This window comes from Eurypyga helias, unplaced genomic scaffold, assembly GCF_000690775.1.
Source record: "Eurypyga helias isolate BGI_N326 unplaced genomic scaffold, ASM69077v1 scaffold7239, whole genome shotgun sequence".
NCBI lineage: Eukaryota > Metazoa > Chordata > Aves > Eurypygiformes > Eurypygidae > Eurypyga > Eurypyga helias.
The window spans coordinates 159435-178189 of record NW_010272669.1 but is presented as its reverse complement, the minus strand read 5'-3'; the positions used below and the strand labels follow the sequence as shown (position 1 = coordinate 178189).

General features: G+C 37.4%; 1 protein-coding gene across 1 annotated transcript in view; it reads left to right on the top strand.

Moving 5' to 3' along the window:
• Positions 1-246: 246 nt before the first annotated feature.
• DIAPH2 (diaphanous-related formin 2) overlaps positions 247-18755 on the top strand; it is a gene marked incomplete at both ends in the record, with an annotated part of 136788 nt that continues 118279 nt past the window's right edge. Inside the window, 11 exons of the mRNA XM_010159202.1 lie at positions 247-386; positions 768-842; positions 934-1003; positions 1873-2009; positions 3165-3273; positions 6831-6941; positions 8824-8942; positions 13762-13878; positions 14283-14401; positions 15661-15725; positions 17080-17184. Of these exons, the coding sequence (XP_010157504.1) occupies positions 247-386; positions 768-842; positions 934-1003; positions 1873-2009; positions 3165-3273; positions 6831-6941; positions 8824-8942; positions 13762-13878; positions 14283-14401; positions 15661-15725; positions 17080-17184 (1167 nt within the window). The remainder of the gene's footprint in view (positions 387-767; positions 843-933; positions 1004-1872; positions 2010-3164; positions 3274-6830; positions 6942-8823; positions 8943-13761; positions 13879-14282; positions 14402-15660; positions 15726-17079; positions 17185-18755) is intronic.

Sequence of the window (18755 nt, the reverse complement as noted above, 5' to 3'; positions counted from 1 at the left end):
ATTTTTACATTGAAGATGTAGTACGTGCACTTCACTCAGAACATTAGAAGATTTCAGAAAAATACCTATCTTTGTGATGCAAAACCTAAACAATTAAACACCTATGACAAATCACAAGTGTCTTCAATAGTTGTGCAGGGAAAATGATGATTTTAAAATTCACATCGAAATATTTGCCTTATGTGTTATCGTCTAAACGCTACTATGATGATATAACATTAAGCAGCATTTTGTCTTCTGTGATAGGGTGGGCTGAAAAACAGCAAGCATGAATGTACACTGTCCTCGCAAGAATATATTCATGAATTGAGATCTGGAATTTCAGAGGAAAAGCTTCTTAATTGTCTAGAGTCTTTGAGAGTGTCTCTAACCAGCAATCCAGTCAGGTAAGGAATAATTTTTGCAGTAGTTTTCTTCATGGTTTTGGTTAGCAATAAAGAATTGTGGTGTTTTTATTCTGAGACCAGCACGATTATGCTGATACTTATTGTCACTCAAAAGTAATTCTCGGCACACTGGAAAAGGGTAAGTGAAAATGATTGCAGCTGTGTCACCTTTCACAGTGTTTCTCAACAACTTCCAATTGCTGGAACCAAGTGTTTGTCTCAATAGCTGATGAGATCTTCCTGGAAGTGAGACTTAAAAGCCTATGTGCCTATGAAGAGTGTGCCTATGAAGAGGTGTGCAAGCAGTATTGGAGACGTAACTTTTTGAGTTTTACATTTGATTAAGAAATAATTAAAAGCATTTTCTTTTCTTTTTTCTAGCTGGGTTAACAATTTTGGACATGAAGGTCTTGGACTTCTGTTGGAAGTGTTGGAAAAGCTTCTGGACAAGAAACAGTAAGGACTCAGATTATTTGAAGGGAGGGGAGAGGTGGGGGAGTTTGTGAAATTTGTTTGTACTTATGTTATTTTCCTCCGCTCTTTCAAGGCAGGAAAGTATTGATAAGAAGAATCAACATAAACTTATCCAGTGCCTCAAAGCATTTATGAACAATAAAGTAAGAAATATTTTAAATTCAGATACTTCTAGCATGATTGTTTTTTATTGACTTGAAGACCTATGTAGCATGTTGAATCTCAAAAAGGGAAGGAAGCTTCTATATCCAGTGTCAGCTGACACTTTGGAAAAGTAGGTTGTAAACTTAGTGTAACTTTTTGTTAAATGTCTTGTTCATAAACCTCCTGAATATGCATTTTGTTTTAGTTCTGTTAAATATTATTGATTTTTTTTTTTAGAAGTAGAATATTTGGTAAACAGATGATGATAGTATGGATTTAAGGTAGGTTAATTAAGAAACTAATTGCTTTAGACTTTAAAAGAAATATTTTCCTTTCAATTTCAGATTTCAATACATGCTTGATTTTGTTAATATAATGTACTGTTCATCTGATTTTTACCTTGAGTATTATTTACTATCTTTTTAGCTACTGTTTTTAGGTAGGGGTACAGTTAGGTAGGTAGTGGGTAAAGGATAAAGCTTTGGTCTACAGGGTACTCATGTTCACTAAGCATGAGTACTACTTCTCGAAGTTGATGTGTTACACTGGTTATTTTGCTTTATTCATAGCAAAATCTAAAGTGTTGCTATAACAGTTTATTCTCCCCACCCATAACAAACATAACTGTGTATTAAGGTTACTTTTAACTACTGTTACTCAGTTTATTCTGTGAGATTTTACTAGCCTGTTTGATGAAATGTGAAGAGTAAACTTAAATGTCACAAGCTTCCCCCCCTTGAGCTATTCCTACATGGTGGTTGGCTGGTAGAGTGTGTGTGAGGGTTCCTAAGGATCTAGCGCCCAAAGATGAAGTTTGGCATTTGAGAAAAATACGGTATTTTCATTGTAAGCTTTTTTTCTTTTTAAGTACGGATTGCAAAGGATTCTGGGAGATGAAAGAAGTCTTTTGCTGTTATCAAGAGCAATTGATCCAAAGCAACCACACATGATGACTGAAACAGTGAAAATACTTTCTGCTATCTGCATTGTTGGAGAGGAAAATATGTAAGTAAGACAATTGAAAATTTTTTTTTTTTGAATGCTCATGAGTTTTGAGTTTGGACACAGGTGAGAGAACTTAAAAAGTTACATTTTTTTCACTGACAAGTCTTTACTTTCTTAATGTAGTTTAAATGAAAAGACCGTCACTGTTCTGATGCATTAATCCAGTATTAAATCAGACTAAAGTAAATGAGTAGGGATCTACAAATGGTGTAGAAGGTCTGAAAGGACTATGATTGCTTACTATAGAGAATGGGAGACTTAATGAGCCATAACTGTTAATAAATGGCTGTTGAAAAAAAGTATAAGGTATTTCATATATCTCTTGAGTATGATCATGAACCTTTAATTGCCACAGGGAAAGATTTAAAGACAATTGAGAACAACGTGTGTAATCGTGGGGCACTACTGAGCTTATTATTGTGGCAAAGGTAGAGATTGAGACATCTCCCCTGAGGAGGGGACATAAATTAATTTACTATATTTGAAAATTACTGATCTGACACTACGTGTTAAGTTTTTTTCATTAGTTTAGAAGACAATATTAATACTACAGTAATATTTTTGTATTAATGGCTTTTGTTAAAATATCACCTCTGCCTAAACATAACCAGTTTGACAGAGGCAAAAAGTTCACATTTATAGCTGAAGTTTTGAATAGTTCGAGTTATGTAGCATATGTCCATGAGCTTTTTAAAACAAAGATAATCAGCTGGCATGTGTTTTGCTTTGAATTATTGAGCGTGCTAATTTACTGAAGGTTAACAGTGCCAAACTCCATGTTTTGTGTGCAATAGACAAAAATATTTTCATTTATGAAACGATAATTCTTTAGAAATCTCAGATGTCAAACATGTCAGCTAGTACGTAGTGCACGGTCTTGCAAACGTAGTGATTGCTTTCACTCATGGGTTGTTTCTTAGCTGAATGTCACAATAATTTAGAGATTTATTCACCTTTTTTTAAAATTCAACTTCAGTCTTGTAGATACTTTGACACTTGGTTCTTGGTTTGTTTTCAACTTTATATAGATAAGTGTAGATAACTGCATTTGCTGTCAGTGCACTAAAGTCTTGAGTTGTGTAAATAGTGGGCTAACTGTCTTGAAAATGAGCAAGTTGACTGTGATACGCTTTTGACAGTTTATCTTTCTCTTAGTCTGGACAAGCTTTTAGGTGCTATAACAACTGCTGCGGAAAGGCACAATAGGGAACGTTTTTCTCAGATTGTTGAAGGACTGGAAAACCATGAATTCTTACAGTTGCAGGTGGGTTGACTTTTTCATAAGCTTACTCATACTTCAGAAATCTAAAATGCTAGAAGACTGTGTATTCTTTTATGATCTTTAAACTGTTTACCAGCAAAATCTTATACTGCTATTATTCCAGTGTTCAGTAAAAGAGGAAAAATAATTGAAATGGCCTGTTGATACTAGGTTTTTCTAACTATTAATGGTGTAAAACAAGAAACTCAGTTCCTTGTCCCAAAAATAGTATTTAAAAGTCTTGACCTTTATAAAAAGACAGTAATTAGCAATATTTTTTTCTCTTGGATGCCAGATTTAATGCTCGGGTAATAAGCCTTTGAAAGCATTTTATTATCATTGTCACTGCTTTATCTTCTTGACTGGAAATTTTGTGTGGCTTAATGGATCAGTAAAAATACAGCTTTGCCTGCCTCCTGAAATGTTGTAGTTATTGTTACTGGAGCCCTGAGGATGTTGGAGTTTAAGGAGTTGGAGGCAGAGGTCTCTTGAATCTCTCTTGGGTTTAGGGAAGAAGTATGAAAAAGTGCTCTTAAGTTGTATTGCTTGTTTAAACACCCCTTTCCCCCCACACCCCATTGTTGCCTCATGCAAAGTAAATAGAAAATCCTGTAGTTATGGTTTTGAACTGATGCCGTTGAAGTAATATGTTTGTGAAAAGATACCACACATTTGTGTTGTGCTCTTCAAGTGAGTATTTGAGTTTAATTTAGAACCACAACTGGAAACCCTTAACTGAAACACTTTAAGTATCTTGCTGTTTGAAGTACCTGGGGCACTAACCCGCTTCCAGTACTGTTAATCTTTTTGTAATATTACTGATTGAAGAATTAGGTGAGTATAGATCATCTTAAAATTGTTAAATAATTTGAAGATTTTATTTCTACTCGGATTTTCTAGGAACTGCAGTCCAAAGCTTTATTTGGAAGGATTTTGGTAACTTATCATTCTCCCTGGTAATGACAACTTAGCCTATCCTAGCCTCTCTCTGTTAAATTGAATGGTTGACCTTCTTTAGAGAAACTAATGACACAAGGACAGTGATAATTCATTAATCGTTTAGTAATATGATAAGCAAATTGAGTGGGAGTAAAATAGCCAGTGTTAGATATTTAAACCTTGGTGTCATCCAACATAGCCACCCTCTTAAATTAAACAGAAATCAGCCACAGTCAAAATCGATCAATGTCAAGTATAATTTTTTGAACAGCTTTCACCTTTGGTATACTGGCTTTATAGTCAGCTCAAGAGAGATGTGTGGGTTAGTGTAACTGTCTTGTGCAGGAGTACTCAGAGTTCATGCAAAGCTATGTATTGAGAATAAATACTTCAGCAACTGCAGTGCTGTGGCCCTGTGGGTGGAGTGTAGTAATTCTAGTTTTTATGCTAACCTATCCTTTTGAATCCTTTTGCTATAAAATGTAACACTGTTCCCTTACAATGGGCATGCAGGTTTCATCCACGGCTAAGAAATCTGTAAGATATTGTTATGGTTTAACCCCAGCTAGCAATTAGATTACCACACAGCCGCTCGCCCACCTCCCCCCTCCCCCTCCAGAGATATACCTGCAACTGTGTTACTGCCGCAACTTTGCGTTTAACCCCAGCTAGCAATTAGATTACCACACAGCCGCTCGCCCACCTCCCCCCTCCCCCTCCGGCAGAGATATACCTGCAGCTGTGTTACTGCCACAACTTTTGACAGCACTGTATGTAACCTCTTAAATATTCCCACGTTTAACAACTGTGTCAGATGCGGGTGGGGAGCGTGTGTCCGTTTCTGCCAGGGTACCTTTTGAAACTAGTAGTGTACAGCAGGGTATCACTGCTACTCTTGTCAACAAGAACTGTGCGTTGTCTGGTGTGTGTTTGACATCTGCCCTTCCTCAGCCACTAGTGCATCTCTAGGGATTATCTAGTCAGGTTGTAAAATTATTTTATAAAATAATAACTGTACCTGTGATCTTTACTCAGTAAAGAGCCTTTGTCCCATACTCATTGCTGCTCATGTGTCAGTAGATAGAGGTTTTCCTTTTGTTCTCTGTATACAATGGAGTAACCCAAGAATTTTGGTTGCTGTTAGAATGCAGGCATTTCTGAGAGCTTTTTTTTTTTTGGTAGGTTTTTGCATAGAGACCAAGTGGTTGAGTATCCTACTAAAGGATGACTTTGACCCATATCCTTCTCATAATACAGTATTTATACAAGATCTTATTGCTGAAGTACCATGGAAAAACAAAATGCAGGCAGGGCAGGTATACCTGCATGGAAGGTGTACATTTTTCAAGTATAAGATCATATATGTGGCAGCTATAGTTGTCTTAATGTGATGTTTACTGTCAGTAGTTCCAGTTTCAGAGTAGATGAGTTAATGATGTTTAAGTTTCTAAAAATGACATCCTAATCTTAATAATGCTATCACAAAAGAATTCATTTTGTAGTGATTTCTTATTTTTATGACCTTGTTGATTTAAAACAAACAAACAAAACCAAACACAACGTTCCTGCTCTGCCCCACCCCCAAAGCTGCACTTATACATCAGTGAAGGTACTATTGTAAGACTCATTAACTTATTTCTGACAAAATCGTTCTTTACTTGTAATGTATTAGCACAAACCATTAAGTCAGAGTCTCTTCTGGCAAAAGCAATCATAGCAGATGGCACCTCTTCTCTCTATTAATTTCAGATTGGACATGTACTTTGGCTTGTTAAGTCATGTCATAGTAGTAAAATAACAAGAATCATTCAAGCAAGCACGATGATACTACATTATCTGAGGACAGAGCTGTATAAAGGGAGTGCCTTTGAATGTGTTTTAATAGAAATTTAAGACTCCATAAGGTGCTCCATTAAAACTAAATAGTGAATGTAATTAAAATAGGAAGGGTGCTCTTACCTGACTTCTTTTCTCTGCAGCTATTGATTTTTATTCATGTATTTTTCTACTCTAATGATACTTCTATTTGCAGTTAACATCTTTTTCCAAACTTGGTATTTCCCTGGAGCCCATTTTAGTCTTTTAACGTGTATCAGCACTTTTGGCATTATGCTATTGTCTACCTGTTTTAAAGTAAATCAATTAGAGTGCACAGCTGTTCAATTAAAGCATTAGCCAGTATCCTGAGACTTCAGGCATTTTGCGAAAGTGCTGTGCAGGAGTAGAAAAGACACCTGGTGATGTGAACTATTTTGTGTATGGGGGGTGGTTTGTTTTTTTTTCTTTTTTGAATTTTTGATTACTGTAAAAACAGGTTGTTTTCAAATTTATCAGATACTGAGGAGAAAGAGAAGGAGTTGCAGTGTGGGACTGTAGTGTGGGAATAACTTTCTGAACTAAAGTATGATCCTTTATGTGATAAAATTTTGACATAGCAGAAGCACTCACAGTATGAAAACAGAAGAGTGATGTTGCATAAATTAACTCGTTTTGTTGAATGTCTGCTGCATAATAAATAATATCCATCTCTTGACATTTGCTTTTATAATTAAATAGTCAAAATCAGTATTTATTTTCATTCTATCCATACTAAAAGTTTTGGCCTGTTTTTTTGATAACAGGTAGCATGTATGCAGCTCATCAATGCCCTTGTTACATCTCCGGAAGATCTTGATTTCAGGATACACTTGAGAAATGAGTTTTTACGTTGTGGCCTGAAGAAAATACTGCCTGTAAGTCATTTGTATAAAGGATTTCATCACAGTCAACTGTTTGTGATTGAAGAAGATAACCAAATTGTTTTAGTGAGAGTAGCAGATATGAGAGATCGGGTGTGGGGAACGTCAGACCTGGGAAGGGCTGTCAATCCACATCTGCTTTCATTTTGCATAGTTGCAAATTCAGACTCTCAAGAACAGTGTAAACCACAATGGTAGTAGAAACAAGTCAATAAATTAAAAATTAAATTGGAATAGTCATCAAATATAGCATGATGAGCTCAGAGCTCATGCAGTGCATCTGAGTCTGGCTGTGGAACCAATCTTCGATGACCTTTCCTTGTGTGCTGTTCCTGTTGTTATCTGTGAAATCTGTTTTTCTTCAATCTGCCTTCTGAAAATGCATTTGGAATTTTTAAGGAAAAATGAAATTGGCTCCTTGATTCTCTTTGAGACTGCATGTCTTCATGCAGCTTCATAGAAGTATGCTTTTATGGGTAGTTGTGTATCAATATTTTTAACTTAGGGGTAGGTTTATAGGTCTTAACCAAGAAACCATTCTGATGCTTACATCAGAATGAGTATAAATAAGCCACTCGACGATTTCTCAGAAAGATGAGAGAAGTTAAAGAGCACCTGCTTATATTTGTCTGAACCAAAAGTTACAGCCGTATAAATTCTAAGATACAAAGTTTTGAATCATCAACATTTGTCAAGAATAAAAACCTTCAGTTTTTAGCACATTCATCTTTGAAAATGTTAGTGATATATGTATGTTAAGTTTTGGTAGGTTATGTATTTCAGTTTTGCATCACATAGATGCATTAATGTGATCTGGTGTTTTTATTTGCTGCAGAACTCTTGAAAGCCTGAAGAACTTAGTTTTGGGTTTTGTTTTTGTGTGTGGGTTTGTTTTTTTTTTTTTAATAAATCTACTGAAAGTTAATTTACACAATCAATAAATACAGTAAAACCTTAAGAATTGAGGTGGGTCAGGTGGCAAATAAACTGAATTGTAATAAATCATGATAGAAAACTTCAGAGTGTACTCTACATGTAGTATAAATATCATCAAGGATGAATTTAAAAGCATTAACAATTAGTGATAATAATCTATTCTAAAAATGTTGAACAGCTATTATGTTGAAATTCTGTCTCTAGTAAGGTTGATACTTCGTGTAAGCTGTAATACCAACTTAAATAGTATTTACTGTCTTGCTGTTGGTTTATTTGTAAGGTATTAGGTACAACATACACATTGAGCTCAGAGCATTAATTCTTCAAGGAATGAATGTCCAAGGTAGAAGAGGTCTTTTTTTGAATGAGAAACCTACTTTCTTAATGATAATTCTTCTTAAGATGCATTGATGGTCATATCTGTGCTTAGGGGTAAATTTTAAAGAAATTTTTAAGGTGGGTTTCTGGAACAAAAAATAATCAGGAGGTGGATCCTTATTTCTCTCCATCTGTCCAGATACACAATAGCCTTTTCTCATTTCCAAACATTATTAATAACAGAAGTGTTAAGCCTGAAGAAGTGTGAAGAAGATAGGCTTAAGTTCACTTTCATGAATGTTTTGAAATATCTTTATGCTATTTTTTTTTTTAAAGAAACTCTGACATTAACAAGCATAGATTGCTGACTATGTCCCACTAAGAGACCTCGACTCAGAAGGCTTCATATTTGTTCTGCAGCCCGTACCTGCTGAATGTGCTGATACTTTACCTTAATTTTTCTCTGCTGTGCAGTTATAATAAAAAAGCTCAGGCTCTGAGTTACAGCTTACTTCTGTTACGAAGGTTAATGTCTTATATTTTGTCATGGTATAATCTTTGAAGGGGTGGAATTCTTGCTTAAAAAAATGAAAATTAAGATATACTATGCCTTGAAAAATAGGGCTTGAAAGATAAGGATAATGAAGAGCTTGATATTCAACTGAAAGTGTTTGATGAGAACAAAGAAGAAGACTTAATTGAACTGTCACATCGTCTCAATGATATCAGAGCTGAAATGGAATATCCTTTATGGAAATAGTGTCACGACTTGTTGCATCATTTAATAACTTTACTAAATGTGAGTTAGAATGCTCTACGTGCAGTTTATTTGTCACAGGTGCATAACTTAACAGGCACTTTCTTAAGCAGTTCACTTTCCACTTGTATTTTTGTTTAAGAAATTATTTAGAAAAAAAAACCTTAGAGAATTAGTGCTTAAATTTGCATGTCAAAGGTCATTGGCAACTGAATTAATTTTTCATAAGTTACATTTACTAAGCTAAACTCTGGCATGTAAAACTTGGGGATATAAAATTACACCCACGGAAAATTATAAGGTTGAAGAAAAAAAAGTTTTAATAACTAAGTTGGACCAAAATTTGTAGTAGGTTCTGAAGCACTTAAGATGCATGCCTTCTGTAATCGTGAAGAAGCAGTAAATTTGAAGTTATGTAAGTTCAGAATGGTTGCTTGCAGTTTTTAAAGTAGTAGTAGCTGGTACTTAAGAAGCAGAGGAAGATGAAACCTATAAGAGGAATATGAAATCAAGGAATATGAAACAAGTACTGCTGTCGCATTACAGAACAGGTAATTACAGGTAGTTTTCTTCTTTAAGAAATTAAAACAATTGCCTTAGAGCGTATTTGCCGATGGCCGGGCTCACTTCAGAATGAAAACAAAAGGTTTGTGCAAAATATATTTACAGGGTTCCATGATAATAAGTATGTAGTACAATTTTTCTGAGCAGTAATGAAGCATGGCTTAATTTTTAAACAAGGGACAGTTTCTGTGGATATTCTCAGTGGGAAAAGGTTATTTACTAATAAGGATACTAGTTCAGAGTGGTGAAAGGTTTTACTTGCACAATATGAACATCTAGAGAACTGGGTTTGGGTAGAGTGGGTGTTTTGTTCTGTTGTGGCTTTTTTATTTTTCATTGTTTGTCATGGTTTAACCCCAGCCAGTGACCAAGTACCACACAGCTGCTTGCTCACCTCCCTCCTCCCCCAGTGGAGGAGGCGAATTAGAGGAAAAGGGAAGCAGACTTGTGGGTTGAGATAAGAACACTTTAATTATTTAATATAAATGAATAAATTAATGATACTAACAATACCAGTAAGATTAACAACACTAATAATATCAATGTTACATATTATTAGTAGTAATGAAAATCATGCTACCACTACTACTAACAATATGTAATAAAATAAGTGGAAAATAAAACAAATGATACAACTGCGTACCACTTGCCAACCGATACACAGCCAGGCCCTGAACAGTGACAGCCAGGAAGTGTAGCAAAGAAATTGGGAACACAGGTGCAGCATCAGAAGCTGAAAAAGTCTTGGTACAAATGCTTCTCAGCAACAACAGAAAACACCAGTGTTATCAATAATCTTTTCAGTACAAATCCAAAACGCAGCCTCATACTAGCTGCTGTGAAGAAAATTAGCTCTGTCCTAAGTCAAACTAGCACATCCTACAGCCCTTATTTCGTACCATTTATGGCATGCTCAAGTCTCACACTATTCCATATATTCTCATTACCAGCTCCCCCCTTTCCACCCATCCTAGACTGACATCATTCACTTAGTCTATGGACCAGCTTTGCAAAATGTCCATAAATGTGCATTAACTTCATTTATTCCATGATGTTGGGTTCCATCTGTTGTAGTCACTCAGCACAGGGAAGGTAGGATGTTGCGTGGGATCATTGGGTGCCAAAGCCAGCTGAGGTCACTGCTGCATGTCTTGCAAGCCTTGTCCTCCAAAAGTTCAGGTGATTTCTGCTATACTAATTCCTATAACGCACAGCTCGGAACAGGGGTTAGTTACAGCAATTAATGTCCATTAATGTAATTCAGTTCATGGGCTATTTCCCCCCAGAATCAAATCCCTTTGAGGTACGCATCAGACTTCCCCATCTTCTCTCATTACCCACCAAGTGCACCCAGGTCCTTAGCAAAAACACCATGGATGGGTTTGTCTTTGCCCAAGGCGGGAGTAACCCAGGCTGTTTTTTCCCAACATGGTTGCAGCATGTACTACAAGGGCTTCATCTCTTTCCACAGTACATAAGTGTTGATTGGGCAGGGATAGCCTGATTGGCAGATCCTCTTGTTTTGATTAACCATGTGGCTTTTGCTAAATATGCATCCCAATTTTTGAAAGTTCTACCCCCCATTGCTCTCAGGGTGGTCTTTAATAGCCCATTGCACCATCTGACCTTCCCAGAGGCAGTTGTGTGATAGAGGATGTGATACACCTACTCAGTGCTGTGCTCTTTGGCCCAAGTGTCTATGAGGCTGTTCTGGAAATGAGTCCCATTGTCTGATTCAATCCTTTCTGGAGTGCCATGCCACCACAGGACTTGCTTTTTCAGGCCCAGGATGGTATTCCTGGCCGTGGCATGGGGCACAGGATACGTTTCTAGCCACCTGGTTGTTGCTTCCACCATTGTGAGCTCGTGGCACTTGCCTTAGCGTGTTTGCGGGAGCATGGTATAATCTGCCCGACCTCCCCTATATTTCAGCCATCATCCTGTAGCCACCCCCACAGAGCATTTGCTACCATTCACGAGTCAGTGTAGAGGTAAACACTGGCCATTTCTCTCATTAAGCAAAGTCCAAAGCCATCTGGATGGCTTTCACCTCTGTGAACTGACTCGATTCACGTAGGCCTTCAGCATCTCTGCACCTTGTCATGTGGGACTCCACACAGCAGCTTTCCACCGCCGGTGTTTCCATACAATGCGGCAGGACCCATCAGTAAACAGGGTGTATTGCTTCTCATTTTCTGGCAACTGGTTGTACAAAGGGGCTTTTTCAGCATACTTTGCTTCCTCCTCTGGTGACCTTTCAAAATCCTTGCCTTCTGACCTGTCCATGATTATTTCCAAGGTTCCTGGGTGTGTGGGGTTTCCTATTCGAGCTCACTGTGTGATCAGAGCGACCCACTTACTCCAGGTAGCATCAGTTGCATGGGGTGTAGAAGAGACCCTTCCTTTGAACATCCAACCCAGAACTGGCAGCTGAGGTGCTAGGTGGAACTGTGCTCTACTCTCTTAATTCCATGCTGCTGGTCCTGTTATCCCAGCATCAGAGCACCCAGGTGATAATAAAGTCACTTGGATGATGGCTGAACTCTCCTTGCATAGCCCGTAGCTCACACAGGAATAAAGATCAAGTGGTTACCTGTTGTTCTGCGTCATCCTCTGGCTCTTGTGATGGCCCTGCTACCTCCTCCTTTACTAGACGAGTTGGTTTTCATGTCCATTTCTTCTGTACTGCGGCAACTGACACTGGCTGATTCTCTGATTCAGCTGCCTCCCTTGTTACCAGGATCTGAGCAGTTGCAGTGCTTGTCGTTGGGGTTTCAGCAGCCAAGTCACTGGGATTAGAGTAGCTGCAGGGCCTGTTGGGGGCTTGGGGTCACTGTAGGGGGTGGAGTAGCCGCATATCCCGTTGGCAGTTGGAATAGCTGGAAGAGGGTGTTTGAGTGTCTGTGTTGTCCGTTGTGGGGGTTTGGGTGGCTGCACAGTGCCTGCATTCACACTGAGCACTGTTAGCACATAAGGCAGTATTTCTAAATAGTTATTTAACTTTAAACCAGATCTGGAGAACTTTCAGGAGCGCGCTGGGCCCTGGCAATAAGACACTCTAAGATCATGAAAAATTTCCAAAATGCTTATACAATGTGTCCATTAATCTGGTAGAAAAGGAAAAAAACTGGGCCAATTTCTCCCCAGGAGAAAAAGGTGAAAGGTGTAATTGTTAATAGTGTCCAGGAGATGGCACCCGAAGTACTGGGGTGGTGACAGTATTGCTTACAGGTACTGAACTGTTTCCACCTCCACTGTTAGATGCCCAGCCGAGCAATACCCTTCAGCCAGGCTCCAGCACTAATAAACAGCACAGCAACGAACACATAGGGGGGGTAGGTCCGACAGCTCTAATAACTCTAAGAGCAAAGAAGTCAACATCCTGACCAACCACCACTAGATCACTATAATGAATACTTGGAACTATTCTGTTTTGACACATGGTAATCAGATATGTCGTTATCTCAACATTTTGAGCCCCACTTTGGGTGCCAAAAAGGACTGTTGTGGTTTAATCTCAGCCACCAGCTAAGTACCACACAGCTGCTTGCTCACCTCCCCTCTTCAATGGAGGAGGAGAATTGGAGGAAAATACAAGGTAACTCATGTGTTGAGATAAGAAAAACCTAATTATTGCGTATAACTGAATAAAATCATGATACCAATACTATATTAATAGAACTAATATTACTACTATTAATATGTAATGAAAATAATACTACTACTGCTCCTACTAGTATGTAATAAAAATAATGGAAAATAAAACAAGTGATACAACTGCTCACCGCCTGCTAACTGATGCCAAGCCAGGTCCTGAGTAGTGGTAGCTAGAGCCTGAGGGAAAGCAAATGAGGAAGCCAACCCACATGGCCTCTGTCCCACCCTCAAGCTAAACGCTGAGTGTGACATTTTATAGAATGAAATACCCCTTTGGTCAGTTTGGGTCAGCTGTTCTGGCTGTGTCCCCTCCCAGCTTCTTGTAGAGCAGAAGTTGGGAACACAAGGGCAGCACCAGAAACCAAAAAAGGCCTTGGCTTGGTACAAACACTTCACAGCAAACACTAAAAACACCAGTGTTATCAGTAACCTTCTCAATACAAATCCAAAGCACAGCTTCCTACTAGCTGCTGTGAAGAAAATTGTCTCAAGTGAAACCAGCATGCTGTTTTTGTTTGGGGTTGGTTGTGTGTTTGTTTGGTTTTTTTTAAAGTCCTTGTTTTTCCTTAACAATGTTTGCACTGATGTGAATGAAGTATTTCATCTGCTGTATAATATGTTGAAAGATACTTCTTCTGAAAATTACTTCTTGTCAATTCTCCAACATTTCCTTCTCATCAGGGGTGATTACTATGTCCGGTAAGTGTCAGGTTTAATGTCTTTGTGGGGGTAGAGGGAAGAAGAGAAGTTAAGACCCTGGTAAACTGAATAGCTCATAATCGTGCATGAATAGTTGCTCTGTAAATGATATGTTATTTGTCTTTCTACTCAGTGTTAATATTGAATAGATATTGTTAAATGGCAAAGGATAAAGGAAAAGTGCACGATATTTTGTGGAGTCTTGAACTACTTCAGATCTCCTGCTGAGAAACTGACAGCAGGGCTTTAATTAGCCAGAGTACAAATAGGACTTTTACCTCAATCCTTTTACTGGCAATTCTGTCATTCATATACTACGAGTTAGTTGTCCCTTTTTTCCCCTTTCATTTTGCATATATGATTGTTCACATTCTTACTGTCTTGTAAAATGTGATTTTTGTTAGACCTCAGTATTACAAGATAATAGAAGAGTGCGTATCACAGATAGTATTGCACTGCAGTGGCATGGACCCGGATTTTAAATGTAGAGGAAGAATGGACGTGGATTTTACTCATCTTGTTGGTTTGTATACTATAAGCAATTTCATCTTGTTTTACTGAAGTGCACCTTTTCTTCTTTGTGTGCTTTTGTCTGTGCTTAAATTGACTGGGGATGTTTTCAGTTTTTTGGAAATGTGCATGTAAGCTACAGATACACTTGTGGAAAAGGCCAGATCAAGCCCTGCAGCTCTGCCTTTAATAAAATGACACTGGAGTTGGCTTCTCCACGTTTGTCTTGACTTCTATCTGAATACAATAATCTTAAAAAATTGCTTGTTCATAGATTCTGTGAATTTGAGTCTGTTACAAAACCAAAATTTGCATTATCAGTAATTGTTAGTGGGTTTACAGTTGTTATGTGGTTCTTCTTAAGAATATTTTCCAAGTATTTGAGGTTAGTTTGAGGTGAACTAATCAGTTAAAGCATCAAGGGACTATGGATGTTGATGTCACGTGGGAAAGAAGACGCTGAATAAATACTGTATCATTTAAACGTCGGCGGTTATCAGCGTTTAGAAGTCTTGTTTTATGCTTTTCTTAATATTGGTGGGGTAGATTGTATTCTTGCTCCGGGGTAAATATTTCATAGGGGAAAGCACTTACTCTTGAAAGCATCCATTTGGAAAAATGGGGTTTTTTGGTGATGTGACAAAAGGACCAAAGATGGGATGTTGTTTATGTTGACTTTGGGGCTTGGATATGTGGAAATTGCTTTCTAAAAGGTGTCCTGCATGTCTAAGTAGTAGTTCTGCAGTTCCTATTCACTTAGGATTCTGGGAGGATGATCACTTGATCATACATTAAGATCTTCACCTTGCCTTCTGTTTCCACTAAGCTGCTGTCCAAATTCTTGTTGCTTACGAAATAACTGAAATAAGGAAAAGCTTTATTTTTGGATTCCTAATCTAGAAAGGGGCTTTTTGATTTAAAAACTAAGAAGTAACTTTTACTTCATACTAGTGATAAAATCCTGTTTTCATCTCGTATTTAGCAGTAGATTCATATAAAAGAGAAAGGCATGCAAACAGATCTGTTAGAGACAGAGCAACTATGATGATTCATCTTCAGCTTTCTTGGTCATGTGTCCTCACCATTATTTTTATATATTTGAAGATTCTGGTCATCAAAATAATTCACCAAATGTTTGGTCAGATCAACCTAGTAATTAATTTTTTTGTCTGTTGCTTTCCTGTCATGAGGGTCATAGGGTGACTGTGGTTGCACCTCAGAGCTGTGATACTTTCTACCTGACTTCTGTGTGGTGTTTTATTTAAATTCTAGATGCATGTGTGGACAAAGCTAAAGTAGAAGAGAGTGAAAAGAAAGCAGCAGAATTTTCCAGAAAGGTAAGTCCTAATCATCACTCTTTTGGAGGTATGGAAGAGAAGCCTGATGGGATCACTGCAGGCTTGTTTCACAGTAGAAACTTAGTGGAAACAGGGATATAGCCTATTGCACAGGCAGGACGTTCTTTCATGTTTACTAGTGCTCAGGGAGGGGTGTGTGTGTGTGAAATATCTAAAGCACAGGTATATGCTTAAAAAAAACCCCCAAACACCTGGGGGTTAAACGTTCATAACTTCATGTAGCTTTGTTTTAGAACCTGAGCAAAGCAGTGTCATCCAGTGTTTGCAAAAGCATTGACTCCTGAGGCACACTGATGCTAACAGTGAAACACTGCTTTATTTCCTTATTATGCCTATGATCCATTATTACATTCTGAGGGAGAATAATTTATTTCCATATTATTCATGTTTCGGAATCTTACAGTGCATTTTGGAACCTGTTTGGCTAACAGTTTTGTTCTTTTGATCCAGTTCCCTTTTATTAGCAACTTATAAAAATAAGGCCTATTTCAGTCATAAGCAGTTTTCATTTATTACTAAACAGGAGAGGGTGAACATTAAAAATTATTTCTGTAGGAAGAATTTCAGCTCAATATATTTCTTGCAGTAAATTTCTGGGGTGTCTTTCTAAAGAAATTGATGCTTATCCTTCTGCAGTATCACTGTTGGTGTCAGTGTCGAAAATATCTTGGTACAACATGTTTTCTCAAGTTACTTAAATTCTTGGTTCCCAGATATGTTAATGGGTAATTTATTCATCTCAGCTCATCACATCTGATCTAAGGATATGAAATGGAGAATGTACTATATTAGCTGCAGCAAGTACTAAATTTAATGTTATCTATTAAAAGCATTCAAAATTTTGATCTTTGCTGGCCTGGTCTAAGAAGCCTTTTTCCAGGCCAAAAGGCAGTACCTGTTCTTGAACATGATGATTACAAATGTCGAATGAAGTCATTAGCCTTTTTCTCTTCAGTGTTAAATGTAGATGCATTTTTAATAGGGGTTTTCGTGTCTGAGTTTCATAGAAAGCAAATTGTTGTGATGCATCCCTGGCAGAGATTTTTATCATAATGTATTTTGATAGTGATAATCAATACATGTTCTTCCTAGTGATAAGTTGTTTTGTCCTGTGGAAGAATGAAGAACAGAAACCTAGAGATGCTAATAAGTAATAATCTCTTAAGTCTAGCAACAGTAGCAGGATGAAAATATACAGCAGAGTTATCACAATCGTCTTGTAAATGTGCATCTATTGCTCTAGTTGTGATACTGTTCAAAGAATTCATTGAAGTGGTAGTATCTAGAGTGCTCATAAATGGACAAACGCTTCTGTGTTGGTTAATAATTACAGTTTGATGAAGAGTTCACGGCTAGACAAGAGGCACAAGCAGAGCTTCAGAAACGAGAAGAGAAAATCAAAGAACTTGAAACAGAAATCAAACAGCTACGAACCCAGGTAATAAAACTACACCACAGTGAATTCCACAGTTGAATATTTTTTCTTTCTTTCTTTAAGTAATTGAAAATAAATTGCCCAGGATGGTATTGTCTCTGTGGAGTTTGAAATGTATGTTATAGTTGTTGCTTATTTTTTTTTAAGCCAGCATAAACTAAGGATAGTTAATGTAGGTAATGCTTTTTTCCAAATAGCATCATTTATTCAACATCTGTCCACAGATATTTGCTTTATAGAGGAAAAAATTTCCTTAGCCTATGAAAAGTTTGAATCTAGCATGAGTTTTTTCTCCCAGTATTTGGTTATGCTTTAACATTACGACTTTTGTATGTTTTGCAGAAAGTCTTTGTTTCAGAAGGCTTCATACTTGAATTGGAAAAGTGGAAATCATTACACCTGTGTGCACACACTATGTATCTTTCAGCATGTGCATGCAACTGATGACTTTTGGTTTTGAACTCTGATATAAGACTGTAACCATTTATAAAATTAACACTACACTGGCTTTATAGAGTCTCATAGGTAAATCTAACAAAAAAAAAAAAGCAAGACCATATGGAAGTGGAAGGTGATGCTTAATTTCAGTACAGTTGATTTTACTGGTGTTCATTTCCTCATGAATTTCGCTCACAAGCACCAAAATGTATCTCCAAGTGATCTGTCGCATATCACTAGTGAAGCAGAAAGGATAAGAAATGCTGCCTGTTGAGCCTTCACAAATATCTCTTGGGTTTCTTTTGTTTAATGATGATGAATTTGATTTAGACAGGTCATTTGTACCCTTTCGGAACCAAGAGATAGAAGGTTTGATCTTTTTGCCTCATCCTATCTCCTACTCCTTCAGTGCTAGGCAAGGTCTGCCTCTTGCTTTTTTCTCCTCATCGTGTATACCTATGCTCTCACTTCCTATTTGGATAATAAGAGGAAGAATAGCATGTGGTGTGCTGTTACATGGTTGCTGTCATCCTGCTTTCAGGATGCGGGTCAGATTCTGTCGTCTGTGCTGTAGCTTTACCAGAGCACTGGCCGTCTCAGCTTAGTGTGAGCATGTTACATTGCACTTAACTGTTGGATTGCTGTTCATGGTGTCCTTTGCTGTCACTACAAGTCATTCTTGTAACCTCTGTCTTATGCTTTCTTACTCTGTTTTCACACACAGACAATCTTTTCATACTTCATGTTTATCAGTTTTAATGGTTTTTTTCAGGTATCTACATGACAAGGTTGCACTGAAATTTGACAGTCTGTTTTAATGAGTTTTCCACCAGTTGTGGCAGTACAACTTGGGTAGTAGTTTGTGGGCCTTAGAAACAAATGCCTTTTGCAAGGCCAAATTTTTTTTTTAAGTCTAATTATTAATATTTTTATATTGCTACTAACACAATTTGGATTATTCAGACATTGCAGCTTATTCACAGTAATGGTACGATTAAAAGTGACACACATGAACTTTCTAGTATTTATGCCTTTTTTTCTGTAGTGTTATGCTCTTCATACAATACGTTCTGGTATTTGTTCTTAGATACGCTCAGAATTTTCTCAACTTTTTTTTTTTAAACAAACTATTGCTT